This window comes from Aspergillus terreus, genomic scaffold (genome assembly GCF_000149615.1).
Source record: "Aspergillus terreus NIH2624 scaffold_9 genomic scaffold, whole genome shotgun sequence".
Lineage (NCBI taxonomy): Eukaryota > Fungi > Ascomycota > Eurotiomycetes > Eurotiales > Aspergillaceae > Aspergillus > Aspergillus terreus.
Window position 1 is genome coordinate 625,655 of NT_165932.1, and position 24,358 is coordinate 650,012.

Consider the following 24,358-nt stretch of genomic DNA (forward strand, 5'->3'; position numbering starts at 1 on the left):
TACGCCGACAGGAACTATACAGCCGCAGGATCAGAATGCCGTCAGAAGCTAGACTCGGGCAGCGCGTGGCACCAATAGGTAACCCAGTGCAAATGACAGCCTCGCGCCAGGGTTGGCAACAGCTGAAAGGCTGACATGGTTTGAGCCATGATAGCCTTGCATATCCGGGGAACTAGGCCTCGGCAGTGAGATAAGCGGGGACGCCCCCGTTCAACGACAGACCGCAATGGATGGAATGTCGAATTAATCATGTTATATCATAGCCAGAAATCACCCCAACCCGGCGATACAATGTCCCAGTCATGCGATGTCTGTCTCGACTTGAAGTATTCCGCTCAACGGGCGGGCAAACGACTCCCACACCTGGGCTTCACTCCTGGCAGGGGAGATGTTAACGTGAGATACCTGAAGGACATTGTGGCCTCACGCGAATGCCGCGTGTGTGTGTTTATCTTGGAATGTCTCCGATATTTTGAGCTTGAACTTGCATCCGACGACTTCGTCCTGCTTTGCATGCAAGAGAATAATGAAACCACGATATTAGACCCATTATCATACAGTACTGTCCAGGTCTACGCACCATTAGGTAAAAATCCATGGATATGCGATGGATATTTTAGCATACCGTTGCGAAGCTGAGGTTTGACAGGACAACCGCCTGCGTGGCAAGGCATCGTGACCGGCCACGCGCTCAGCACCCACCCGGATTCACAGGAAGCATACGACTTTATCGAGACATGCCTCGCAAGGTGCGAGCAACATCCAACATGCAGACCGACCTCCACTTACGTCCCAACGCGTCTGATCGACGTGGGCGTACCTGGAGACACCGAGGTTCGAGTGGTCGAGACGGTGACCTCCTCTCAAGACCGCTATGTTGCGCTCAGTTACTGCTGGGGAGGCCTCGAAACTATCAAGACGACAGCTTCCAATTACGAAGCCATGAAACGAGGTACACCAATCTCAGGTCTCCCACAGACCATCCGAGACGCCATCATCGTGACCCGCAGGCTGAAAGTCCGATACTTCTGGATCGACGCACTGTGCATTATCCAAGACTCGGCGTCTGATTGGGAAATTGAGTCGAGCAACATGGCGTCGATCTACCACAACGCCTATCTTACCATTGCAGCTGCCACCGCTGCATCTGTCACGGAAGGATTTCTTCAACGTGAGCACTTTGCCGCCGAGCAGAAACCTCCCTTGATTATTGAATGGGAGACCCAGACCGGCCAGCGCACGCTCTTGGGTGCACGAATGGTCCCTGCCGTGACAACCCACACGCTTGATCTGATGGACGATGACACCCCGCCGTTATGGTTCCGGGGCTGGACCCTGCAGGAGAGTAACCTCTCTACGAGGGTGCTCACCTACCACCAGGAGGAACTGTGGTGGTCCTGCCTGGGAGGGTCCGCGTGCGAATGCGGGATGCTTGACCGGGTCCGCGATGGAGGCAAGATCTTCTCTTTCCGGTCGTTCTACTCCATTACGGACCCGCAGGAGGCCTACAAAGATTGGCACGAGGTGGTCGACGAGTATACCTCTCGAGAGCTGACGATATCGTCTGACAGACTTCCAGCAATATCGGGCATCGCCCGGGTCGTCCAAGATATTACCAAGTCTAGGTATATTGCTGGCGTTTGGTTGGATAATCTATTAGCTGATTTGACTTGGCGTGCGGCGATGAATGATAACATCGAGGACAGCCACACGGTGATTCCTCTCGTTGAGTACCACGCCCCCACGTTCTCCTGGGCATCAATCGAACATACGGTCGTATATTCTCGTACAGAGGAGTGGGTTTCGGCGCGTTCATGCACGGTCCTCGATGCGGATTCCAAGGTAGCGGGTCAGAACCTCCTGGGCCAGACACTCAGTGCGCATGTGACGCTACAAGGGCTTCTACTCGAAACGACACTGGAAATAGGACCCAGTCCTATGAATTTGCCTGATAGAAAGTCGTATATCGTTGTTCATGGCTCCAAAACGCTCCGACCCAGTGTTGATTTGGCACTGGAGACTTTCCAGTTCACCAACGAAAATGGTGTTGTGGAGCGGTCCGTTCGTCGATCACCATCAGAATCATCGAAGAAACAAGCCGAGTCCAGGACACCTGTCTTCCTATTCTATATCGGGTACTATCGTGGTAGTCGTCTGCCGCAAAGAGAGAATTGCCAATGGGTGGAGCACACTTACCTCCTTCTTGGAAAGTCGCCGAGCGATTCGGCCAAGTACGAGCGGATTGGGATAGTCCCTGAGAGTTTTCTGATGGAGGTTGGAGCTTCGGAGGTATCCGAATGTTCTGAGGCGCTGGAGGATTTCTCGGAAGCGCTCATCACCATAGTGTAGATGTTGGTCTTGATCTGACATGTTGTGTATAATGGATGGCCTCTTTCTTAGAACCTCTGAGAATATGTAGATACATTATCTTATTCCCTATGCTCCACAGACTTGGCAAGTTGGATAAGCTTGTCCTGCATGTCACAAAAGATGTTTACTGCCTGGCTGATATTAGCATTACCCCTCATGATGCATACAATCCGAACAACCTACCTGCGTCAACTTCCCCTCACTCGCCCCGTGCATATCCCTCGAAAATGAGATTCGATAGGCAGATTCATCATTCACAAACGACAAGGGCTCAGATGGGAGCCCCGACGGTAGGCCCAAATCAAACAGTGACTGCATCTCTGGAGCCGAACCGGGCTGCGAGAGCTGTTCCAACAGTCCCGGCGCAATTGTGATATGACTCACACCAGCTAGGGCAAAGATCTCCGCCGTAGAGGTTAGACTTGCTGGAAGGACCAGTGTCTTAGCCTTCACCGACTCGTAGTACTTTTGAATGAGGACACAGAGGGGGAGGAGCTTGTTCGGGTCGGAGAAGCTGTGGTGGTTAGTCGGTCTATTCTTGCTGCTGAAAGAGTGGATAGAGAATGTACCCGGGCTCAAAGTGGACTTTCAGCTGATTGACATAGGGTGCAACATATGTACAGCCGACTTCAGCGGCCAGGACGGCTTGGGTCAGGGTGAAGAGAGTGGTGGCGAGAGTGTGGATGCCGGCTTGTTCAAGGGTGCGACAGGCCATCATTCCCTCCCAAGTACTGGGGATTTTGATGCAGATGCGGGACCGGTCGAAACCGGGTTGGAGATGTTGGAAGAGCTGGACGATTCCTGGTTTATGTGAGGCTTGGTGTATTGACGAAGTGGATGGTGGATTCTACTCACTTAAAGCGTTGATGACCGTCTGGTCGGTGGAGTATGAGTAGTACGGGTTTGTTTGGATGTGAACATGGCCAGAGATATGGGGGGCAATTTTAAGAGCTAGTTTCACCATCTAGTAAGTCCTGTTAGTCTTTAACCGCGCGAGCGTGGGCAGTCCGGAATACCGCAATCTCGACAGCAAGCTCTGATACAGGCATAGATGGAAGTCTGCCCCCAGCCAAGAGTTGTTTGGCTTCAGAGACGGAAGCAGAGAGTAGTTCTCCATGTTCTGGTTTTGAAAGCTCGCCGTATGCAATGGCTTGGTTGGAAGTGCAATCGTGAAAAGGACCCATGGTTTTGGCGACTGCGGTTGACAGTGAGGGATAAGTACATGTTTGTCTACAGGATGAGGTCTCCATTAGGTGTTGTTTGAACGGATAGTACCTTGCTCGTCCAGAGTATCACAGTCGACGACAGTCCTGGTGCGGAGAACATGTAGACCAGTTTGGGGAGCCATATTGACGACCGTGTCGATGGAAATGATGTGTAGGTATGATCCAAGGTGATTGAGGGTGGTTGCAGTTGGAGCTGAAAGGTAGTGAAGGTAAGGATAAGGGTAAGGGTAGGTAGAAGTAGTTGGAGTATAAGAGGATCAGATAAGACCCCTCACTCTCCATTCGGCCTGACATGTTCCGACTGAACTACCACGGAGCATCCCATCCCGAGTATTCGGTCCGATGAAATAGAGTAGATATACCCTCTGGACGAATATCCTCAGAAAGCTATATTTACAATACAAAACCTAGAGCTAAAGCTACTATGTAACCCTGATATGAAACCCTTTCCTTTCATGGACAGAAAGAAATGGGCGATTAACGACGGGCCAACTCCTTCTCGGGGGTCTCATAAAACCTCGGCGGTCGCGACAGAATGCCGAAACCAGTGAGGATAGCTGAGCACGTCAACATCATGAGGTGGTGGAGGACGTGAGCGGGAGTCCCTGGAGAGAAGAAGAAGAAAAGAGGAAGCAGAGGAAGAAGAAGAAAACAGAAAAGGGAAAAGCGAAAATGGAACGGAAGATGAATCTTCCGGATGCTAAATTGCCGGCCGTTGATTGGTTCACGTGACCGGGCCCTCACCCGAGGTAGTCCGTCCCGTGATTCCGAAGCGTTACGAGGATTCGGGAGTTGCTCTGTTCCTTCTGGATATCTTCATTGCGTTGACCCTCTCCTCTCTGCGCGCTCTCTTCTCGTCTGTCCGCCTCATCCGTCGCCATGATCTCTCAGAAGGTTGCTCAGCAGTCGCTGCGACGGCGTACGTCCCTCCACCCTGCGTTCGTTCTCCAATGGACTACCCGCTAATTTGCTACAGTCGCCGTCCAGCAGCCCTACGCCATGCGCTGGTCCATGATGAACGCGGCCTCCCCCGCCGCCATCGCTCTCGGTCGTACCGTGCAGAGGAGGTTAGTGACACCCAGAGATCCACGTTCGGTGGCCCTTGCGACAATCCGCTCCGGAGACATCTCGAGACACCCATACGTCATGGAGGATGGTCTACCGGATTCGACCACGCATTGAGACAACAGACCGACTATTCCACCAACTATCCACAAGATTATCCTCATACTAACTATGGACAATCCCCAGACAAGCCGCAACCTCCGCCAACACGGAAGATCCCACCAAGATCCTTGCGAAGCAGCGTCTCAACCGCCCCGTCTCTCCCCACTTGACCATCTACCGTCCCCAGATCACCTGGTACGCCTCCGCATTCAACCGTATCACCGGTGTCGCCCTCTCCGGTGGTATGTATGTCTTCGCCACTGCCTACCTCGCTGCCCCTCTGTTCGGCTGGCACCTCGAGTCCGCCTCCCTGGCGGCTGCTTTCGCCGCTCTCCCCATCGCCGCCAAGGTCCTCCTCAAGGGTACCATCGCTTTCCCCTTCGCTTTCCACTGCATGAACGGCGTCCGTCACTTGGTCTGGGATATGGGTCGTGGAATCACCAATCAGCAGGTCATCAAGTCCGGCTGGACCGTCGTGGGCTTGAGTGCTCTTAGCGCCGTCGTCCTTGCTCTTCTGTAATTTTCCTGTGTCATACCTTTTGAGTTTTGTGGTTTAAAAACGGTTCATTGTTCAATATATTTTTATACCAGACATGGCTTTCGCTATTTACCTTTCTGTTGTAGAATTGACACTTGCATTCAGATGCACTAACAGGAAGTGCATTGGAGCTATGGTTTCAGGTGAGTTTTGAAACATGGATATTGCCGACTATGGCTAACCCTGACTGCAGTCGTGTTTTCTATGCCGGTGACTTTCTCGTCGCGCAAATGCAGCATGGGAAAAGGGCCCCGGGATTCCTGAAACGGGGCGCCCACTGGGAAAGAAGTGATCTTGGGTATTGCGATGGACAAATCGAAGAGCCCGATGGGCTCCGACTCGCAAATGAGCAAACTGTGAGCGGTACACTAGCCCACGTCACCAACAGTGGTCTCGGAGCAGAACGTGGCAAATGGCGAAAGAAAGCCATTCGGAATTGCACAACTTCAACCGACACACAAATGGATATATTTTGATTCGTCTAGGAATATGCAACTGGTGTTATACAGTCTGTCACCGCCTCCTTCAAAATCGCCTCTGGAACATTCTATGATGGCCTTGTCTAACTCCGGGATATCATGCTCTTCCAAACTCTCATCCGGATATACACCTTTCCGTTCTGCTGTGTGCTCGTTGATATCGTCGTTTACAGGGGATCCCCCAAAGTTCCGTGAAAGCCTATACCAGTCAGCATTCGCTCAGTCTCGAATCGAATTTGATCATCTTACGTATGCGATCAAACTCAGTGAACCGAAGCCAGCCTAAGCAGGGCTCGGAGGTGGGTTAGGAGGGAATGGGCCCGGCGAGGGAGGATCTTGGACGGAACACGCGCTGTAGATGTCGTCTCCGTTTCCATTGCGGCCCTGGAGCAGAGAGTGTGCGGTGTTGAGGTTCATCTGGTTGCGAGTCGACGACATGCTTTCAGAGGTATTGGGAATACTGGTTGCTTGTGAAGGTCAAGCGCGAGCAGTGAGGTATGTTGATCGGCGTCAAGTGAAAGTTGCTTGATAGAAGAAGAGCTGTTATCTTTGGCTTGGCGAACAGGAAATGCACTTCCCAACGGCGGGAATTGTCAGTCTTTTAAAGACACCAACTCTCAGGACCGCACAGCTTCCCGGCATACTCTCCACCACCACGTCGTACATCGTCGCACACTGCCGTCCCGGTTGACGTCCCTTCACGGAAAGCACCCGCGTGGATATGGCCTTTCCGCTCTCCAGCAACGAGCTCCAGGACTGCTTCAGCTGCATTAAGGCCTTCGGACCGTTGCAGGACAGTCCGACGGAAGGTAGGATGTATTGAGGTCTGACAGCGTATGTGCGGTCGATCACGGTGAGTGGCCGTCACCGCTAGATTTGTTGGGCGTCCATCTTAATCCCCCCTTTTCTTTGCTTTGAGGTGCTTAGTGGCGGATAACGGACAGATCTCGATAGACTCCAACGTTCTTGCATTGTCTGAGCGCAGAGTTTCTTCAGCACTGATCTGAGACAACAGACCCATCGCTGGTGACACCCGCGGACTTTAGAAGGCGAAGCTCCGGTTTCTTGCAGCAAACTGAATCAAAGCCCCTACATCGTTGGTCCAGCACCTAAGCTTGAGTGTCAAATCGGATAGTCGACGGGAACATCCAGGTGGTGATGCTGTTCTAAGGAAGCGCGACGGGCAAGGCTCGAACCCCAGCGTATGCCGTCTTTCACGGCTGGACGGAATGGAGCAGGTCAAGATCTATGCAGCGGGATCTTTTATGCTTGAAGCAAACGGCGGAGCGCCAGGGTTCCAAACAGCGGCTCTGTTATTGGCTCAGAATGGGACGCCAGACCTCGAAGCATCGGCCAATTGCACCATCCCGTTTCTGCATTTAACCATGAGGATGTCCTCTACAGGGGTTCTTTTAGGTTGTCGAACGTCCTTCCAACCCTGGAGTTGCTCTGACCTGCTAGGATCCATGTCGACGACGGCTTCCAGAAAATGCGGTCTGACAAGCAAACATTCGAGATGGAGAAGTACCAGGGCAACCTCGCACAGTTCGCCTTGGGATTAAGGCGCTATTCAACAAATCCCAGCACGTGGGCTGCCGGACGGATATCGTCACACATCACTACACCTGTCCGATGAGCTTCGTCATCGAAGCCTCCCGGGGTTCTGTCTGCGGAAGAAATATGCTCGTGGCCAGAGCCAGCAAACCGGCTTTTTGATACCCAAATAACTGCCGACAACCGGATAGTCTCGACAACGAATGGAGTGATTTCCGAAGGCTTCTCAGGGGCAGTATCACGGCGCTTTCCTTGACCAGTCTGTCTCTTCCACGTACTAACTTCTATCTCTTCGTTACTCCTCTCAGGCAGCTGTGTTCGCCCAATCCCCAGAATCCGATGTGCAAGGAGTAATTTCCCGGCCGGGGAAATCCCTTGGCTCTGCTTCATCTATAAAATGAGAGGGCCGCCTGCCTGTGTCACCCAGCGTATACCGGCCGAATATTTGCATGCATAAGCACTTACCGCCAGTCCCATCGACGCAGACACCCATCGACAACGGATCTGCCAGCACTTGGTACGAATAGTTTTGTCTGGTGAGGGTTTGGTGCATGAGACCTTGCAAAGATGTAGTTTTCAGGGCAACACAGAATGGACTGACTCCATCCAAACTTTGACAAATAACCAATTCACCTTTAATAATTACCATAATTACCAAAGAAGAAAACGGTAATTTCCACGCATAAGTCGTAGTAAATAGAATAGAAATCCAGTAGAACTGCGTGATTAATCCTTCCTGAGGCATCAACATGTGGTTAGTCATCCCCAAACACGGACTAGCGCGGAATGCGGAAATTCTTCGCTTCTCCGACGAAGACCAGCAAGAACAGACGACATCGAACCCCCTCCTCCAACGTCTCCTCCCGCAACAATGGCCTCGATGCTCTCGACCCGGGCGCTCCGGAGCACAGTCGCCTGCTCCGCGTGCCGCTCACTCGCCGTCCCCAGCGCAGCGACGGCGACGGCGACTCGCTCCGCAATGCTGCTCCCCCGACGAGGCCTGTCCACATCCCCCGACCAGCCGCCGACTGACTACGCCGACAAGCCGCGATGGTCGTACACGCCGCCGCGCGCAAAGGCGCCCTTCAGCCTGCGCTTCAACTCCAAGAGACGCGAGTACCCCGTGAACGCGGACCCCAAGGTCCTCGACCAGTTCTACGTCCGAATGCTCGGCGCCGACGGCGACAAGGTGCTGTCCGACGAGATCAAGTGGCTGGCCGTCACGCACAAGAGCTTCGACCAGGGCCGGAGAGGGTTTAACGATCGCCTGGCGTTTTTAGGTGTGTATCCCCCGCGGCGCCGCCAAGTGATTGGGCTTGAAGATGCGGTGAGTGAGAAGGCTAATGCGAATGGGACGGCAGGAAAACGCATCGTCCAGCTCCAGGCGTCGCTGGCGCTGGTGCAGAGCCCCGGAGGCAGCGCCGCCAGCTCCGTCGATGCCTTTGGTCGGCGGCCCTTTGAACACCCGGCGCTGGATGGGCTGCCGAATTTGTCGCCGAGCACGAAGGAGCTGCTGCTGAGTAAGGCGAAGCTTGCGGAGCTGGCGCAGAAGTATGAGCTGCAGAAGGTGCTGCGGTGGAGTCCTCGGAAGGTATACCATCCTCTGGTTCATTCTTGTCTTGTGTTCTTGCAGAGCGGCTAATATCGGTGCAGCCCCAGAACCTCGCCAGCTCGGGCTTCGAACTCGTTCTCGCGCATACTATGTACGCTGTCGTTGGGGCTGTTTCGCTGGAGAAGGGCGGACATGTTGCGAATGAGGTGGCCCGGGAGCGGATATTGGCTCCGTTGGGGTTTAAGATGACGGCCTGATTGAGCATCTTTTGCGGGTGATTTTGTGACTTGGCGTTTACCATCTCGTGTTGTTTTTGCATGTGTTCTTTGGATTCGGGGCTGTCTTTGTCCTCCATATTCTGTATGTGTATTTTTACTTCGATCTAGATTTGTGTTATATCCTGGAGGGGATACCCTGAGAACAAAGATTCATGAGTCAAGACGGCCGACCTGCGGTATATAAACTTACGGAACACTTGCTAGATTGTGTGGATTCTCGGTGTGCATTATGCAGGGTTGAGTCTAACCAGGCTGTGATATATATATGTCTAACACAAGAAACCCCAAGAACCAACTATTTAGTCGTCCGATTTTAGGGCGAGGAGGAGGTCATTGGGTGTGCTTCTTTGTCGATGTGATGCCACTGCCATGATGCTCTCCCGCGCTACGTCAGTTGGTGGGAGCCAGACAGTTCATTGCAGCGTTCCCATACTGAGTCCCCCTAGATCTATGAAATCTCCAAGAAGTATAAAGGTGGCCTACCCCCGCAGTCTTCCCCGCAAAAAGGATGAGATGATCTATATTCTGGACCGCTCGGCTGTACAAGATTGCTTCGCCGATGTAATGGCTTTCCTGCTACATCAGGCATGGTAGGAGCTCCAGTACTCACGGTCTACATTTAGCATGTGTACCGTCGACGTTTCCACCAAGATCTACGAATGTGGGGATAGAACTATAAAGATCTCGAACAAATGCGCCTACATCACTGTACCGGTCTGTCCAACATCCTTGTATCACAGCACCGCCAACAAGGCCAACAACTGATGGATAGCTTTTGGAGGCGAAGAGCTCATCTACCCGAGCCTCGTAATCATTCATCTCTTCCATGGAGTTGAACGGTCCAGGAGACTTGTAGGGCCAATGGCCGGTCATGATCGTGTAGAATACCGACCCGAGACTGAAGATGTCCATAGCCTCTGTTGACACCCATGGCCTAGAAGGATTAAAAACCCCCCGAATCCGGGAGATGCCCACCGTCTATCTCCCTATTTGTTGATCTCCTAAAGTCACACAATAAAACATCGAGTTTGTTTTCGGCGTCTGCGTCTATCAGGTTTCTGGCTGGTGGAGAAAACCTTCCTGATGGACGGAGGCACTTTGCGGAGAAAGACGCTAACCGCTCCGTAAATGAAGTATCCTATTGCTGTATGAACAGCTGAGTAACATTTCCACAGGGTTGTCAACATCGTGCTATAGGGATCATTTCAGCAGGAACTTCGTGGTCTACAAAAGGGGGTACAGTGATACTATGTACATGACTGGAGGTCATCCTGATGTGACCCTGTAACAATATCTTTCGTTTCCACCTGTAGTCCCCTCCACCGCAGTCTTGATCCCCGCAAAAAGGACGCACAAGATTGCTTGGCCGGTGTACTCCGTAATAGCTGAGATCATGTTATACAGAACATCGGTCAGGTAAGGACCCACCAGCTAGGTGGTCTTCTATGTACTGTAGACAGAAGCAAAAACAAAAAGAGTAGTCGCGCCCGGGATCGAACCGGGAACCTTCTGAGGATCTAAGATCCACATGTGAATCAGACGTCATGACCATTAGACCACGCAACTCTATACACATCACGTTTCGTATTTAGGACACAAGAAGCAGGACCTAATTTGGCAGAATCATCCTCCACTCTCGAAAGTTTCTTCAATCACGTTGAATGAACACAATCAAGCTTGCATTGCTTTGCAGTTCTTGGGCCAGAATCCTCTGAACGTATGCTCACTCGACCTGACCGCAGCTGATAGTGATAGTGACAAGGTCGAACGAAGATCCTGCTGGCTGAGACGTAGGAGCCATGACTCTCAATGGAGATGGATAAGCATCTCCCACTTGCTCATTCTGTCTACAGTACAGAGTACACAATATAGTAGATAGGTATATCATAGTATGTACGGTTCCTCTGACACCGCCCGAGCAACAGTGCACAATGCCCGGCCAGCTCTTATGGAACCCTCGTAACGATGCCTAGTCTGCGCCCCTCTTTATCGCAAAGGAGTAATTTAAAAACCAGACACTGTCGAACAGAAAGTCCGACAGCGCTAGCAACCACAAGTGGTTAATACTGCATTGCACTGTCTGTTGGGAGCGGAATAAAAAGAAATTCTGAAGAAGAAAAGAAGAAGACGAAGAAAAGTGCGGACGACGAAATTAAATAAGAAACTGACGCATACGCGCTAACCCTATACATACTAGTGTTGCAGCCTCAGGCGCGGCGCAGCTCGAGGAGGGAAAGTTGGCCAGAGCCTCTCCTTACGACATTCTTGGGATCCATACTCCTACTCTCTCTGTATACACTCCGACTGCCTCCTGCGACCTCACCACTATCAACCGCCTCCTTTTTTACCCTCCTCCTCCATCCGCCCCCCTTCTTCTGTCTCCTCCATTTCTCTTCTTCCGACATGGCTTCGGCCGTGTTCTTCCTCGATTTGAAGGGCAAGGTACGTCGTCGGTCGCCGGCGCATGCATCCCTTGGTGCTCACCGTGTCTCTAGACCCTTCTGGCCCGAAACTACCGCGGAGACATTCCCATGTCTGCGGTTGAGAAATTTCCCATCCTCCTCAGCGATGCCGAAGAAGAGAGCTCCGCCGTGCCTCCGTGTTTCTCCCACGAGGGAATCAACGTATGTTGCCCAACCCTCGTCCCGATCCCCCACCGCATTCCCCGCAGCCCAGAGTCCTCCCCTATATCACCAGGGTCCAACCCTACAGAGACCACCATGACAATTGGAAATAAAGACGAATACAAACATCGCGAAGAGCATTGACTGACGAGAACTCTCCAATAGTACCTCTACATCCGTCACAGCAACCTCTACATCCTCGCCCTGACGAAAAAGAACACCAATGCCACCGAAATTCTCCTTTTCCTCCACAAGATCGTCGAGGTCTTCACGGAATACTTCAAGGTCCTGGAGGAGGAGAGTATCCGGGATAACTTCGTCATCATCTACGAATTGCTCGACGAAATGATGGACTTTGGGTACCCACAAACAACGGAAAGCAAGATCCTCCAAGAGTACGACCGCCCTTCGATCCGCACCCAACCACCAATGACCATGCTAATACACCGTGGCTAGATACATCACCCAGGAATCACACAAACTCGAAATCCAAGCCCGGCCCCCCATCGCCGTCACCAACGCCGTCTCGTGGCGAAGCGAAGGCATCCGCTATCGCAAGAACGAAGTCTTCCTGGATGTGGTCGAATCTCTGAATCTCCTCGTGTCGGCATCTGGCAATGTCCTGCGGTCGGAGATTCTCGGCGCGATCAAGATGAAGTGTTACCTGAGCGGCATGCCCGAGCTGCGACTCGGCCTCAATGACAAGGTCATGTTCGAGACGACGGGCCGCGCCACGCGCGGCAAGGCCGTCGAGATGGAGGACGTCAAATTCCACCAATGCGTGCGCCTGTCGCGGTTTGAAAACGACCGCACCATCAGCTTTATACCCCCCGACGGCGAGTTCGAGCTCATGAGCTACCGTCTCAACACGCAGGTCAAGCCGCTCATCTGGGTCGAGTGCCTGGTGGAATCCCACTCCGGGTCTCGGATAGAGTATATGTTGAAGGTCTGTCTCTCCGATGTGTGTCTGCGCATCGCGCGTGGGTGGTATAGCTGACAGAGCGACCCTAGGCCAAAGCACAGTTCAAGCGTCGCAGCACCGCCAACAACGTAGAGATCCTCGTCCCCGTGCCCGAAGACGCAGACTCGCCCCGTTTCCGAACCAATATCGGTACTGTTCATTACGCACCCGAGAAATCGGCCATCATCTGGAAGATCAAGCAGTTCGGCGGTGGGAAGGAGTTCCTCATGCGCGCGGAGCTCGGCCTGCCGTCCGTCAAGGGCGACGACGAGCACGGCGGCGGTATGACCGGTGGGTTTGGCGGCAGTATGGGCGGCGCCGGCCAGGGCAAGGCCAAACGGCCGATTAATGTCAAATTTGAAATCCCCTACTTCACCACAAGTGGTATTCAGGTCCGGTATTTGAAGATCACGGAACCCAAAGTATGTCGAATTCCTTTGGCCATCTGAAAGCAAAATGCTAACCTCGCCAGCTTCAATACCCGTCGCTCCCATGGGTTCGATACATCACCCAGTCAGGTGACATTGCCGTCCGCATGCCAGATGTACAATGATGTAAAGCGGTTTATAGTTCAATAGATTTCGCATGCTTTCGCTGATTCTGCCACTGCACGAGCTGTGTCGCTTGGCTGTCGTATATATATCTAATTCAAGACGAGAGTTTCCATGAGTAATGCTCGATCTAGGCACATCATGGACCACCTCCGACCACTCCGATTCAAACAGTATATGCATTCCTATTGCGCTTGGTTTCCAGGCTGATATTTCCAGTACGACAAGACAGCTGACATAGGCGATGCTAGGGTATCTCACAAATAAGGATAGACAGATGGATGGGAAAAAGTCGCAGTTCTCCGACCGGAACGCCGTCATCGCACGCAAATCCATAGACCGACACTACAAGGTAACCAACCGGACTCGACGGGGAAAAGAGACCAACCCTGGGCTCGTATCAGCCCCGCGCGGTTTGGCCATCGGGAGTGTCCGGCGCGGGGAGCGGAAAGCCGTCGCCGTACCCGGTGGCTGCGGCTTTGGCGAAGCCCTCGCGCGCCAGCATGGTGTTCAACACGGCACAGTTGTAGGCGGCTTCGCCGGGCGGGACGACAAGGAAGATGTACGTGTTGTCGGTGAAGCGGCCGAGGAAGACGTTGAATTGCGGGGTCTTGGTGTGCATGACGACGAAGCCGGCAGAGGCCGGGGTGGTGTGGGTGTTGCGGGCGGCGCAGTGCTTGAAGGCCTTCATGATGTTGGACAAGCGCTCGTGGCGGTCGTAGATGGGGTTCATGTCGCCGATGTCCGAGGCGACCGAGGTGACGGTCAGGAAGGTGGAGCGCTCGAAGAGGATGACTTCCTCGGCGTCGATGCGTTTGGCAAAGGCCTGCAGGAAGCGTTCGATGACGGTCAGGTTGGGGATCAGGCGGTGCACGATGCCCGCCCACGCCTTGTACAGCGACTGGTCCCAGATGCTGCTGCCGAAGGTGTCGATGGCGAAGTGGTCGGAGCGGCTGCGGATCAGCGCGGAGCGTTCCTCGTAGATGCGTTGGCGGTGCTCCGCCTGGATGAGATCCAGCTTGTGCACGAGACAGAAGACGTACGCGTTCGGGCTGTACTCCTTCAGCGCGCCGATGATCAGGTTGTACGTGTCCAGGTCGCGCTCGACCTCGCGGGACTCGATGTCGAAGACGTAGATGAGGACGGCGACGTCGGAGAAGATGTTGCCTCGTTGCGAGGCGAGGTAGGTCTCCATGAAGGCATCCTGTCTGATGGAACTCTGTCAGCTGCGATGTGTTTGTCTGGTCAGAGGAAAGACCGGCTCACCCTCCACAGTCCCACAGGTTCAACGTCAGGTTCCCCATGAACTTGACATGACTGTGCTCCACATCAATCGTAGCGCCCAGTCGGCGGACATCTTTGGCGACGTAGTTGCTGAAGATGATGGAGCGCATGGACGACTTTCCCGACCCGCTCTTCCCCATCAAGAGGACCTTTCTCTTCTTCTTGCGGACGTCCATGGTGATGTGTTACGTGGGTTGATAAGCCGGGCCGGATGGACGGTACCCCGCAGATGCGGGCATTCACAGGACGAACGACGGACAGCGATTCAGCAAGACGCTCACCATGGGGCCTGGGCAATCGTTCGCATTGAGGCCGGATGTTTGCAGGTCGAGACCAGGAATTCGCAGTGAGGTTGGTGGTGGTGGTGGTGGAATTGAGTTGCGGAGAGAAGTCGACGTCTGGAGCTCCAGCCTCGTCATTTCTCAGGGTCAACGATCTTCCGACTGGTCACGTGCCGCACATAGTTTGAGTACGGAGTAAGAGTCCTGTTCCTTCTTCCTCTTACCTTGGATCATTCATTTTGTATTCTGTATGTCTCACGAGGAAAGGCGTCGTCTTGCTATGATGAGGGTGATCATGATGCTCACGTGGAACCGACAACAGACGATAATCAACGGACCAAGGCGATAATCGGGTCCCGGTGTCGCTATATAACGCAATCGTGATGCCAAAGTGCAACAGTCAACAATGACATTGTACTCTGTACCATGTCATGACTTTGTATTGAACAGACTATGGGATATTCGGACTCTCATGATTGTCGTGACAGTTACGGCATAACCCGAGCTCTGTCTTCTCCATGGCTTCACACGATCGATCCACCCCGATAAATAGCTGAAGGCTTCTGAGTCGCCTCTGGAAGGTAGAATGGACACAAGCGGACGCATAGGCCGAAACAATGCCTGGACCTTGATCTCAGTTGATCACATTCCTATCACTCGATCCAGGGAGGCAACTAGCGCTGAGAAACTACACATCCTCGTACCAGCAGGCCGTGTCCACCGCACATATGATATATCGGAGCTAGCAGAAAAGACCCATGAATACGAGATGACTAGTCCGTGGATCGGCTGGAATTCGATCACAAATCTTGATCCTTAGCGTTCATCCACTGATCGCGTCCAAGCCGCTCTCTGCAGACGATCGTCACGCTCATCCTATGAGCTATCCTCGACTGAATCAGTCTCGTCAAGGATTGTAATCCTTCAAAAGGCCCATTTAGCCAGGAACAGCTCTAGGTATCTTGGTATCTGCCACAAGTTTTGCGGGCTTTGGCGCTGTCCGTATACAGACTCGGCAACTGTCCCTTAGACTGCGGGAATAGATATTTCCCTTTGCTTTTCCCGCGGATGTAAGCAGCATCCTCGGCGTGTACTGTTGAATGGCTTGGTATCGTGCTGGTCGGACATTTGTACCTCCCACGGTCTCGCGGAAGCTGGTCCCGGAGCTGGTCTGATGCACCCAAAAATTCCCGCCTCTTTCCGCCCATTCTGTTCCATCGGCAAGGCCGAACAGACATTTCTCGGTCATTGTGTATCGGACGCTAAAAGTGCGAGCTATCAATGCCCTACGAGTGATCAACCAGACGAATCGAACCGTCGGGTCACGAAAATCCTAGCAAAGTCAAAAATTCGGCCGGTTCTCTGGAAAAGTCCCTAAGGTCGTCGGAATTGTCAGCGAAGAGGCGTCGACAAATGCCGACGTCACTGAAGTAAGCTCCACAGCAATTTAATTAGACTTCTCAAGCATGCTGATCTTGCGATCGATCTAGTAGATCCTTTCTCCCGGGGGATCTCGGCGGAAGGGAATTCGTGTCCATTAGTAAGTAGGATTCCTACCAGGGGACGTTGTTGAGAGACATCTACCAGGGGACGTTGACGTCGTTGAGAGGCATAATAGCTGTGATATTGACTTGTCAAAGGTGGAGGTTTGCCCATCACGCAGCAGATAAAAAAAGGGACCTCCTGTCCCTGAATATCTGTCAGCTGGACGGATTATAATTCGCGCAGGAGAGGCCTGAGAAGCTCCATAGCGACAATCAGGATGCCTAGGTGGACCAAGCCTAAGATCACGATCGACAGGAGAGATACTGGGTGAACGCTTTGCTGGACAGCGGCCCCAGCAACAACAAGACCTTGGGAGCTGCGCTAGCTCATGATTAAGCGCAAACCCGAGTTTTAGCAGCAGAAGTAATCTTCCCTATCGACCATTCCGCTGGGTGCCCCGTCCAGGGATCCTATCAGTCTCGGCACCTGAGCAGACGGTCCCGGTGGGCCAGGGATCTTCCCGCGCTAGTTCTTCGGACATTGTCCCACCCTTGGAGCAGTTCATCTGACTGGCAGAGGTGCTCTGGGGACCATCGCCATTCCACCCAGAGTATCCGGCGGAGACAGGGCGAGATGGGATAGGAAACCTCGACGATCTTAGCAGCACCTCGCTGACTCGCTGAGAGCTCTCGAAAAATGGTTACTAGTGGAAATAGGAGATTCATGAACGGTCCACCGCTTGGTTGTCTTCCGGAAAACAGCACGAAGACGGATCGAGAGTCCAGTGTTTCCGGGACCCTCGCATCTTAAGCGGAAATGAGGGAGAAGAATCAAAAGCAACTTGTCTACACGTGTTGCGGTGGAGACAAGCACGCAAGAGCGGACACATACTCCGTACTTCCGGAGTAGGGTCCTGACAGTCCTCCGTACGACAGAACGGTATCCCGAAGTAAGATTGGAAGGTCGATCACTTTCGAATTCAATAATAGTCCACTGACGTTAATGCCGGTGGATATCACTATCTCAGGTTGTCTGCTGCAACGAGGACCGCGCTCCTTGCGTGAGTGTGGCTTCCATGTTGCTTTTCTCCGATGAAGCCGCTGTTAATTCTCCGGATATGGCACGAAGGCGTATACCTCCAGCAAAGGCGTTATGTCGCTGTCTTTATCCATCCCGTCTATGCCTGGGCTGATGGATTAAGCACGTAACGAGTACTCCGTACGGAGGACGTGGTCGACCCCCACCGGTGTATGGGGCGACTATTGCTATACGACCCATCTCTATTGCCTGTTCCTGCGGTGTAAAAACTTTCCGTACGGAGTATGGAGTACGCTGATGGAGCACCTAGGGTCTGGTAGGGCCCTGAACCACACCCCCTGTTGGGTTCCTGCATCTGGCTGCCCTGTCCTGCGATGTATAAAAGGACGCTCCCGGCCCCTCTTCCTGCTGCTTTCTTCTTATCATCCGTCATTCATTCATTCATTCCCTCTTTACAAGACTCTTCCTCACCACCAGTCATTCTTTCGGAGTCTTCCAGACCTCTCCTACACGATCCACAATGAAGTTCGCTTACGTCCTTTCTGCTCTGGCCGGCACTGCCGTTGCCGCCCCTCTCAACCTCCCCGTTGTGAACAAGCTCCCTGTCCTCTCCAACCTGGACGAGCTCCTCGGCAGCAAGCTGCCCATCGTCTCCAACCTTGGTGACCTCAACAGCGTCCTCGGTGGCCTCCTCGGCAACCTCGGTGGTGACAGCAGCCTGCCCCTGGGCAACGTGCTCAGTGGTGTGACTGGCCTCCTGGGCAACCTGGGCGGCAACCTGCCCACTGGCACCTCCTCTGGCGCCGCTGCCACCCCCTCCGCCGCTGTCCCCTCTGGCACTGCCTCTCTGGGCGGCAGCTCCGGCAAGGTCCTCCAGGACCTCGCCCCCAAGCTCAACGACGTTCTGACCGTCACTGGCCCCAACGCTAAGACCCTCCTCCTCAAGCTCTCTCCTGAGGTTGCCGGTCTCGTCTCCGGCCTTGGTCTCCCCCAGCTCGGCGTTCCTCTCGGTGGTGTTGTTGCCTCTGCCTCTTCCGTCGGTGACCTCGTGACTGCTCTTGGCCCCCAGGTCGAGGGCCTCGTCACCGTTGTTGCCCAGGGTGTTGGTGCTCTTGCCATCCAGCTCTCTCCTGAGGTTGCTGGCCTTGTCTCTGGCCTCGGCCTCCCCGGCGTCGGTACCTCCGTCGGTACCATCCTTGCCACCGTTGGCGACAGCCTGTAAATGTACGTTTTGCTTCTGGGGATGCCTTGTGGACGCGGCTAATTTGCTCCAGATATTCTTATGATTAGCCCCTTCTGAATTGCTCCAACTCGATGGACAGAAGCTGTATGGCGATGGCGCTCATGGAGTCTGAAAGGAAATCGAGATGGTCAGCTTTTGTATTTAGAGTCAACTAGAGCTTCTCATTCCGCATGTTGGCACTATTGTCCGCATGATACCAATTATACGTTTAACTCAGGTTAATGATTTGTAATTAGCAAGTTAATTGAGCCTTCTAATGTGTAATTCATTTGCAGATACTCTTTAAGACACCAATACTAAGGACAACGATGGATAGACTTGGAATCGTTTGCTCATTCAATGTGGGTAGTATTCCAGGCTCTGCAAGCTTGGAATTCATTTTCTGGCGTTTGCATTCCCTACAGCAGGGAATGTCGGTGTGAATACTAGTATGAGTTCACTCCCGGTCCTCCATTGCTCTTTGTTCGCAGAAATATTTATATACCCGCCGTTTCCCCCGACAGTTTCTCTCTCGCTCCCCCTTATATCTCCACGTCTTACAGTCAAGGCTATAATATATGTGGGTGATACAACACCCAAAGCAGCAGTCGATGTATATAGGCCTGTCTGGACCCTGACATCCGGTATGATGCCACATTCCAACATGGAGAATCGTACTAACTCATGGGTTTACTCTAGTTTACGTGAGAGTCCATTCCCGTCTCAGGACAGTCCACGATATACTCGGCGGGCCTTCAGCCCCTGAGCCATTGCTTCCGCACAGCCCTGAAGGGTCAAGACCGGAGACGCTGGAACAGGCACTGCTCTTATAATCGGGGCTTTCAGGTGCTCTGACAAGCATATTGATACTCGGTATACAACACGCATAGCGTGGACTGCAGAGTCCTTCGCTGTAGCGATCTTATATTTGCTAGGCCGCCCAACATGTTGCAGGCGTGTATCATGGGCCAATATAGAGGGGGCTAGAAGACGCTGATACGCCAGCCCCAATGATACGGGAGGACTAGTCGAAGATCGACACTCTGAACTGATCGCAGTGGACAAGCAGATCGCCCCATGTATGCTGGAAACGAGCACACAATGGCTCCCAGTCCTTCAGCGCCAACACGACTCTGCCTGGAGGCGCCAGGAAACGATCTGGAGGTCAGGAGATGCCAGGCCTCCATGCTTGCACCTCCATCCGAAACATTGGAATAATCGCTGCTATGGGTTGATGGGTCCTGGTCGAGATGAACGGTGCGTGGATGTCTCTTTCTATCTGTCACGTAGTGAGGCTAATATTGTGAGCAGGACCACCGGGACTCCCTGTTCGACTCGTCGATTACGAGGCTGCAATTGTCCTTTGAGTGAACGCGTTCGCGAAGGGCATGGCGGTGGATCCTCACGGTTCTACATGGCGATATCCCGTACTAGCGTTGGGAGTATGCAAACTATGTACAGCATTGTTGCTGCTGGGGATATTGTTCGTTTCTATACGATGAATTCGCAAAACCCTGGCAACACCCTCGCGCCGTTTACCGGAGGACGACCACCACGCCTGCTGAGCTTTACACTGAACAGGTTTAATTGATGCTATCCTGTGTACCATATCGGCGCAGGTCCGGAGCTCTGCGCCCGGGTTCGCCGCCGATCGGACGAAGATATATAAAACGGTCCAGAAAGGTGCGTACATGTGTACTTCCCATCTGCGTTCTTGCTAACACGTCTAGTCCTAGGGGATGTCTCGTTGACCTCGGTGGGCTAAAGTGTCCTCAACACCCTGGATCCCATTGCGAGGTCCCCTGGGAAGACGATGAGTTCGACAAAGCCATCGCACGATCTATCACGTCCTTATTAGTATTCACCAAATCTGCGGATGCAAAGAGCGTCAGGGCATTCCGAAGCTCACTAAATAACCTTGCCGCGGGGGAATCGTTTAGTATACCTGGGAACTATCCCGACTTCCCTAATTTTCCAGATAGGAAAATTCCCTGTGGACAAAAGAACAAGAAGCAAGGAAAAGCAAGTCACAATTGAAGGTGCAAGTGCCCTCCATAACCAGTTCCCCCTTTTCCAGGTGTCCTCCGCTTCCAACTACCTGTCGTCCATGTCCATTCAGTCCTTCAGAGTCCAATCGGTCTCGGTCAACTAGCCGTCGGTGCAGTGGTCTCCCTGTGAGCGGAGGGTGGCATCAGGAAGGGGCAGCGTACTTATAATTGTAAAACAATGTACTAAATAAAGGAATATGCTCGGCAAAACACTGTAAGTCATGTTGTAGGTCATCGGTTCGTCAAGATAGAAACCTGACCAAAGGATCTAAGCGTAACGGGTAAGGATATCAATCACTCTCTTGTCTCGCTCGGCTTGCTCCTTCAGTTCTTTGTTTTCGGTTTCGAGCTCAGAGACACGGTTAGTAAGATGATCGATTTGCTCAAGAAAGGTCTTAATGTCCTTTTAGTGGTCTTTTTTCAGCTAGAAGACTTCGCGTCGATGGATCCGATCTTGCTCATCCATTTCGGCTCGTAGATGTAAGTGCGACTCCATTGCTTCATCAAGTCGCTGCTGTAACCCGGGCTTTACCGCAGGCTCTCTGATGGGGTTTATTCCGAGGGCAGACTGTCCAAAATGTATGATTTCGAAACTATCTTTCCGATTCCTCAAGATAGTGGTAAATTATATGGAGTTGATGAGGCGGTCGAGGTAAAGATACAGGAGGAGAATACTGCCTTCCATAAAAGCAAGGTAGTATTCACCTATAACCTTAACAGAACCATGTTTTTTGTCCGCGATAATTTGGTCATTACTGGTAATGTCGAAGACGACTTTGACTTCGGTGAAGAGAAGAAACATGAGACTCCGTTCCAGTATTGTATCGCCTCGCCCTCTTACCAGAACGTCGCGAACCGCGGCCAGGACTGTGCGGCATTCGGTGGAGGATGAATGGCCTGCCCAGGGAGTTCTGAGGACATATTCGGAGACGACATACAGCCGGAAGAGGGCGACCATTCAGTAGAGGATGAACACTTGTATTATGCTTGTGCGTGATGTCGCGTTCAGTATTCATTATCATCCCTTTCGGGGCATCCTCTCTTTGGTATGTATATCCAAAGGCAGGAAGTCTTGAAGAGACCTTATAACCAGCGACCTTCGCTATCGCTATGGAATAGGAGTGAATTTGAACAGCACTTCTGGAAGACACCCAATCTCCGAGCCGAACGCAAGGCGACTCAGTGGACAAGATGCTATATATCACCACTATCACCACCATGCCACTTCCCAGCGAACAATGCCGGAGAGAACACAGTCAGTGACAGTCTATAGAGCCGTGCAGGACGCGCTCCCCAATCCGAATAGGGGTATCAATCATACCGTAAGCAGCGGCTTCACGAGGTCGAGTTCATTGCACGCCTGGCACCATGGGCCACATTGGTCGCGACCACCCCCCTGCCCAGAAGTCTTCGGAATAGGACTTAGAGATGCCTCTCTGCCTTAGTGCAAAAGGGCGAGCATTCTTTCAAGTGGAGACTGGGCCTACTATGCGAAACATATCTAGAGAGACTCGACCTGTTTCAGACATATCGTCATATTCCCTAAACGGGCTGTCTAAAGACGTCTCGCTTGGTATTGAAGACCCCAGCAACTGTACAGAGATAGTCCCCGGAAGAGAAGACCCCTGTTATGAGTAATTAAGTGGTATCGCAGCCATCTTCGTGCTTTTGATTCCATTGACAAAGCCCCAAGCCAACCACAAAAATTCAATACTTTTACCCCCGTCCGTGAACGTAAATAAAGAGTATACAAGAATCGAATAGATCATCACATCGCATCACTCCATAGACGAACATGACAGCTCTACATCAAACTAAAAGGTATATCTTTGGAATGACATGTAGTCGACGGAACCAGAAAGAAAAGACATGGGTTATCAACACGTAACGTCGGTCGTGAAAGTCGTAAGGACTGCGCATCCGGCGTCCATTCGGGCCCGAGACGCACAGTCAGGTATCCAAAAAGCGCACAAACGATAGGGTATGTAGGACGGTAGACATTAAAAGACAGTACCATCAGATCGGATCATAATCGGGGGTTCTTTCGTGTTGGGTCGGGAGACCTCGGCGATTTCACGGCCACCCTGCAGATCGTTAGTGAGACAGTCGAAGATCTTGCACATGACGGTAGAATACCTTCCAGGAGCCCGCTTCTAGCATTTGCGCGAGTGTTAGCTCCTCTTCGCCCCGCAGCCCCAGCTGCGAGTTGACCTCGTCCAGCAGGTCGTCCAGGAAGCCCACGGTGACGGCGCGCCATTCGACAATGACATCGTCGTCGGCCGAGAACAGAGGCACCACCTCCACACTCGGCTGGCCCTTGATCTGCGCATTCTCCTTGTACGCGGCGAGGCCCCGCTGCAGATCATCGTCCTTGAGTGTCAGCAGTCCCATGTCGATGAGGAGACCGCCGTTGCGATACTCGGGGAGACCGGTCAGCAGTTCGCTTCCGGCAAAGTGGATCTTCATCAGTCGCGACATGGGAACCATGATCGAGTAGCAGAGCCACTGGGTGAGCTTGTGGAACGGCACGATGGACTCCCATGGCTGCGCGGGCGGCGATTGCGGCATGTCGGAGCAGGGCCAGGCGTCACCAATGGAGAGGCCGTCGATTTGCGTGCGGGAGGGGGGCCAGATCGAGGACAGGCCGTCCATAAGGACGGTCCAGAGCGTAGTGATGGGGACGATAGGGACGGAGGACGCGAGGGTGGAGGGATGCGACAGGAGGTAGTCTAGTCGGTGTTTACATTAGTATGATTGGTCCTGGACTCGGCGAACGTGCAGAAGGTCGACAGGGGTCCTTACCTAGCAAATTCCCCGGGCGGGCATCCACACCAAAGAACTCCTGATTGTTCAGGGCCTCGGACAGACGCATGAGCAGCCCCGCACGACCCTCAATACCCGCCAACTGGTTGGTTTCCGAATGCTGCATGCCCTTGGCCAGCACTTCGACCGTGACCTTCTTGAGTCCAGCGCCGTCCACTTGACACGGCTCGGTGGGGTCGCTGCTGAACAGACCGGTCTTGAACATTTCGAGTGTGGCGACAGCCAGGCCTTCGCTACGGGAGTAGATCTTCCCAGACTCCTTGGACTTGTACGACCAGGTGGTGCCGGCGCCGGCGTCGAGGAGGACGGAGATGACGAAGAGATCGATCAATCGGCGGGTGCGTTCTTGCGCGTCGATGGTGCTGGGCCAGGATTGCAGGAGTTGGTTGACGCGGGGACGACCGCCGACATCGAAGTGTTGCCAGCGACCGTGCGGCGGGATGGACTCGTAGTCGGGAGCATAGTCTCGCTGAGGAAGCCCCCGTTAGTTGTCATCTTTCCTGGTCAATGACTGAAGAAAGAGGGGCGACTGGCTCACCTTGATCATGGACACGATATAGGAGGCCGTGGTGGGGAATTTGGTCATGTCAACGTCGAAATGATTGAGCTCGTTGCGTTTGGCCTTGTCGTAAACGATGCTCGTCCTTTCGCGAATGGCATGGATACTGCGCAGGTAGGCGGCGGGGTCCAAGGCGGGATCAGGAGGTTTTGCGATGGAGATTTCGGGGATCGAGGCCGGCAGGCCACTGCCCTTGTAGCCGGGGGATCTCAGGGAAGCCGAGGAGGTGCGAGCACTGTTGGCGGAGGCGAAGGAGTCCTGTTCATCGCGGTCACTCTGGATGGAGTTCTTGGAGTCTTTGCGTTTGAAGAGGCCCAT

General features: G+C 53.1%; 10 protein-coding genes and 1 non-coding gene across 11 annotated transcripts; 6 read left to right on the plus strand and 5 right to left on the minus strand.

Annotated features, from left to right (window-relative positions):
- Positions 1–291: 291 nt before the first annotated feature.
- Positions 292–2,349, plus strand: ATEG_06478 (HET domain-containing protein; the record flags this gene model as incomplete). The annotated part of the gene is made up of 2 exons (XM_001215656.1): positions 292–586; positions 650–2,349. The coding sequence occupies 2 exons, from the start codon at positions 292–294 to the stop codon at positions 2,347–2,349; spliced, it is 1,995 nt and encodes a 664-aa protein (XP_001215656.1).
- A 553-nt stretch (positions 2,350–2,902) lies between these two features.
- Positions 2,903–3,554, minus strand: ATEG_06479 (uncharacterized protein; the record flags this gene model as incomplete). The annotated part of the gene is made up of 3 exons (XM_001215657.1): positions 2,903–3,171; positions 3,226–3,334; positions 3,387–3,554. 3 exons carry the CDS (start codon positions 3,552–3,554, stop codon positions 2,903–2,905), a joined length of 546 nt encoding a protein of 181 aa, XP_001215657.1.
- Positions 3,555–4,475: 921 nt separating this feature from the next.
- ATEG_06480 (succinate dehydrogenase cytochrome b560 subunit) lies at positions 4,476–5,283 on the plus strand (the record flags this gene model as incomplete). Its single annotated transcript, XM_001215658.1, has 3 exons — positions 4,476–4,515; positions 4,573–4,663; positions 4,848–5,283. 3 exons carry the CDS (start codon positions 4,476–4,478, stop codon positions 5,281–5,283), a joined length of 567 nt encoding a protein of 188 aa, XP_001215658.1.
- A 2,922-nt stretch (positions 5,284–8,205) lies between these two features.
- ATEG_06481 (mitochondrial 54S ribosomal protein mL57) lies at positions 8,206–9,143 on the plus strand (the record flags this gene model as incomplete). Its single annotated transcript, XM_001215659.1, has 3 exons — positions 8,206–8,614; positions 8,696–8,925; positions 8,988–9,143. 3 exons carry the CDS (start codon positions 8,206–8,208, stop codon positions 9,141–9,143), a joined length of 795 nt encoding a protein of 264 aa, XP_001215659.1.
- A 1,499-nt stretch (positions 9,144–10,642) lies between these two features.
- Positions 10,643–10,730, minus strand: ATEG_10475. Its single transcript has one exon. It is a non-coding gene; the product is annotated as a tRNA-Val (tRNA).
- Positions 10,731–11,567: 837 nt separating this feature from the next.
- ATEG_06482 (AP-1 complex subunit mu) lies at positions 11,568–13,198 on the plus strand (the record flags this gene model as incomplete). The annotated part of the gene is made up of 5 exons (XM_001215660.1): positions 11,568–11,606; positions 11,660–11,788; positions 11,954–12,183; positions 12,245–12,749; positions 12,800–13,198. The coding sequence occupies 5 exons, from the start codon at positions 11,568–11,570 to the stop codon at positions 13,196–13,198; spliced, it is 1,302 nt and encodes a 433-aa protein (XP_001215660.1).
- Positions 13,199–13,700: 502 nt separating this feature from the next.
- ATEG_06483 (Rag GTPase GTR1) lies at positions 13,701–14,760 on the minus strand (the record flags this gene model as incomplete). Its single annotated transcript, XM_001215661.1, has 2 exons — positions 13,701–14,508; positions 14,567–14,760. 2 exons carry the CDS (start codon positions 14,758–14,760, stop codon positions 13,701–13,703), a joined length of 1,002 nt encoding a protein of 333 aa, XP_001215661.1.
- Positions 14,761–15,802: 1,042 nt separating this feature from the next.
- Positions 15,803–16,114, minus strand: ATEG_06484 (uncharacterized protein; the record flags this gene model as incomplete). Its single annotated transcript, XM_001215662.1, has 1 exon — positions 15,803–16,114. The coding sequence occupies one exon, from the start codon at positions 16,112–16,114 to the stop codon at positions 15,803–15,805; it is 312 nt and encodes a 103-aa protein (XP_001215662.1).
- A 1,794-nt stretch (positions 16,115–17,908) lies between these two features.
- ATEG_06485 (uncharacterized protein) lies at positions 17,909–18,610 on the plus strand (the record flags this gene model as incomplete). The annotated part of the gene is made up of 1 exon (XM_001215663.1): positions 17,909–18,610. One exon carries the CDS (start codon positions 17,909–17,911, stop codon positions 18,608–18,610), a length of 702 nt encoding a protein of 233 aa, XP_001215663.1.
- Positions 18,611–21,235: 2,625 nt separating this feature from the next.
- ATEG_06486 (uncharacterized protein) lies at positions 21,236–21,550 on the plus strand (the record flags this gene model as incomplete). The annotated part of the gene is made up of 1 exon (XM_001215664.1): positions 21,236–21,550. One exon carries the CDS (start codon positions 21,236–21,238, stop codon positions 21,548–21,550), a length of 315 nt encoding a protein of 104 aa, XP_001215664.1.
- A 1,202-nt stretch (positions 21,551–22,752) lies between these two features.
- ATEG_06487 (URC4/urg3 family protein) lies at positions 22,753–24,358 on the minus strand (the record flags this gene model as incomplete). The annotated part of the gene is made up of 3 exons (XM_001215665.1): positions 22,753–23,387; positions 23,461–23,950; positions 24,020–24,358. 3 exons carry the CDS (start codon positions 24,356–24,358, stop codon positions 22,753–22,755), a joined length of 1,464 nt encoding a protein of 487 aa, XP_001215665.1.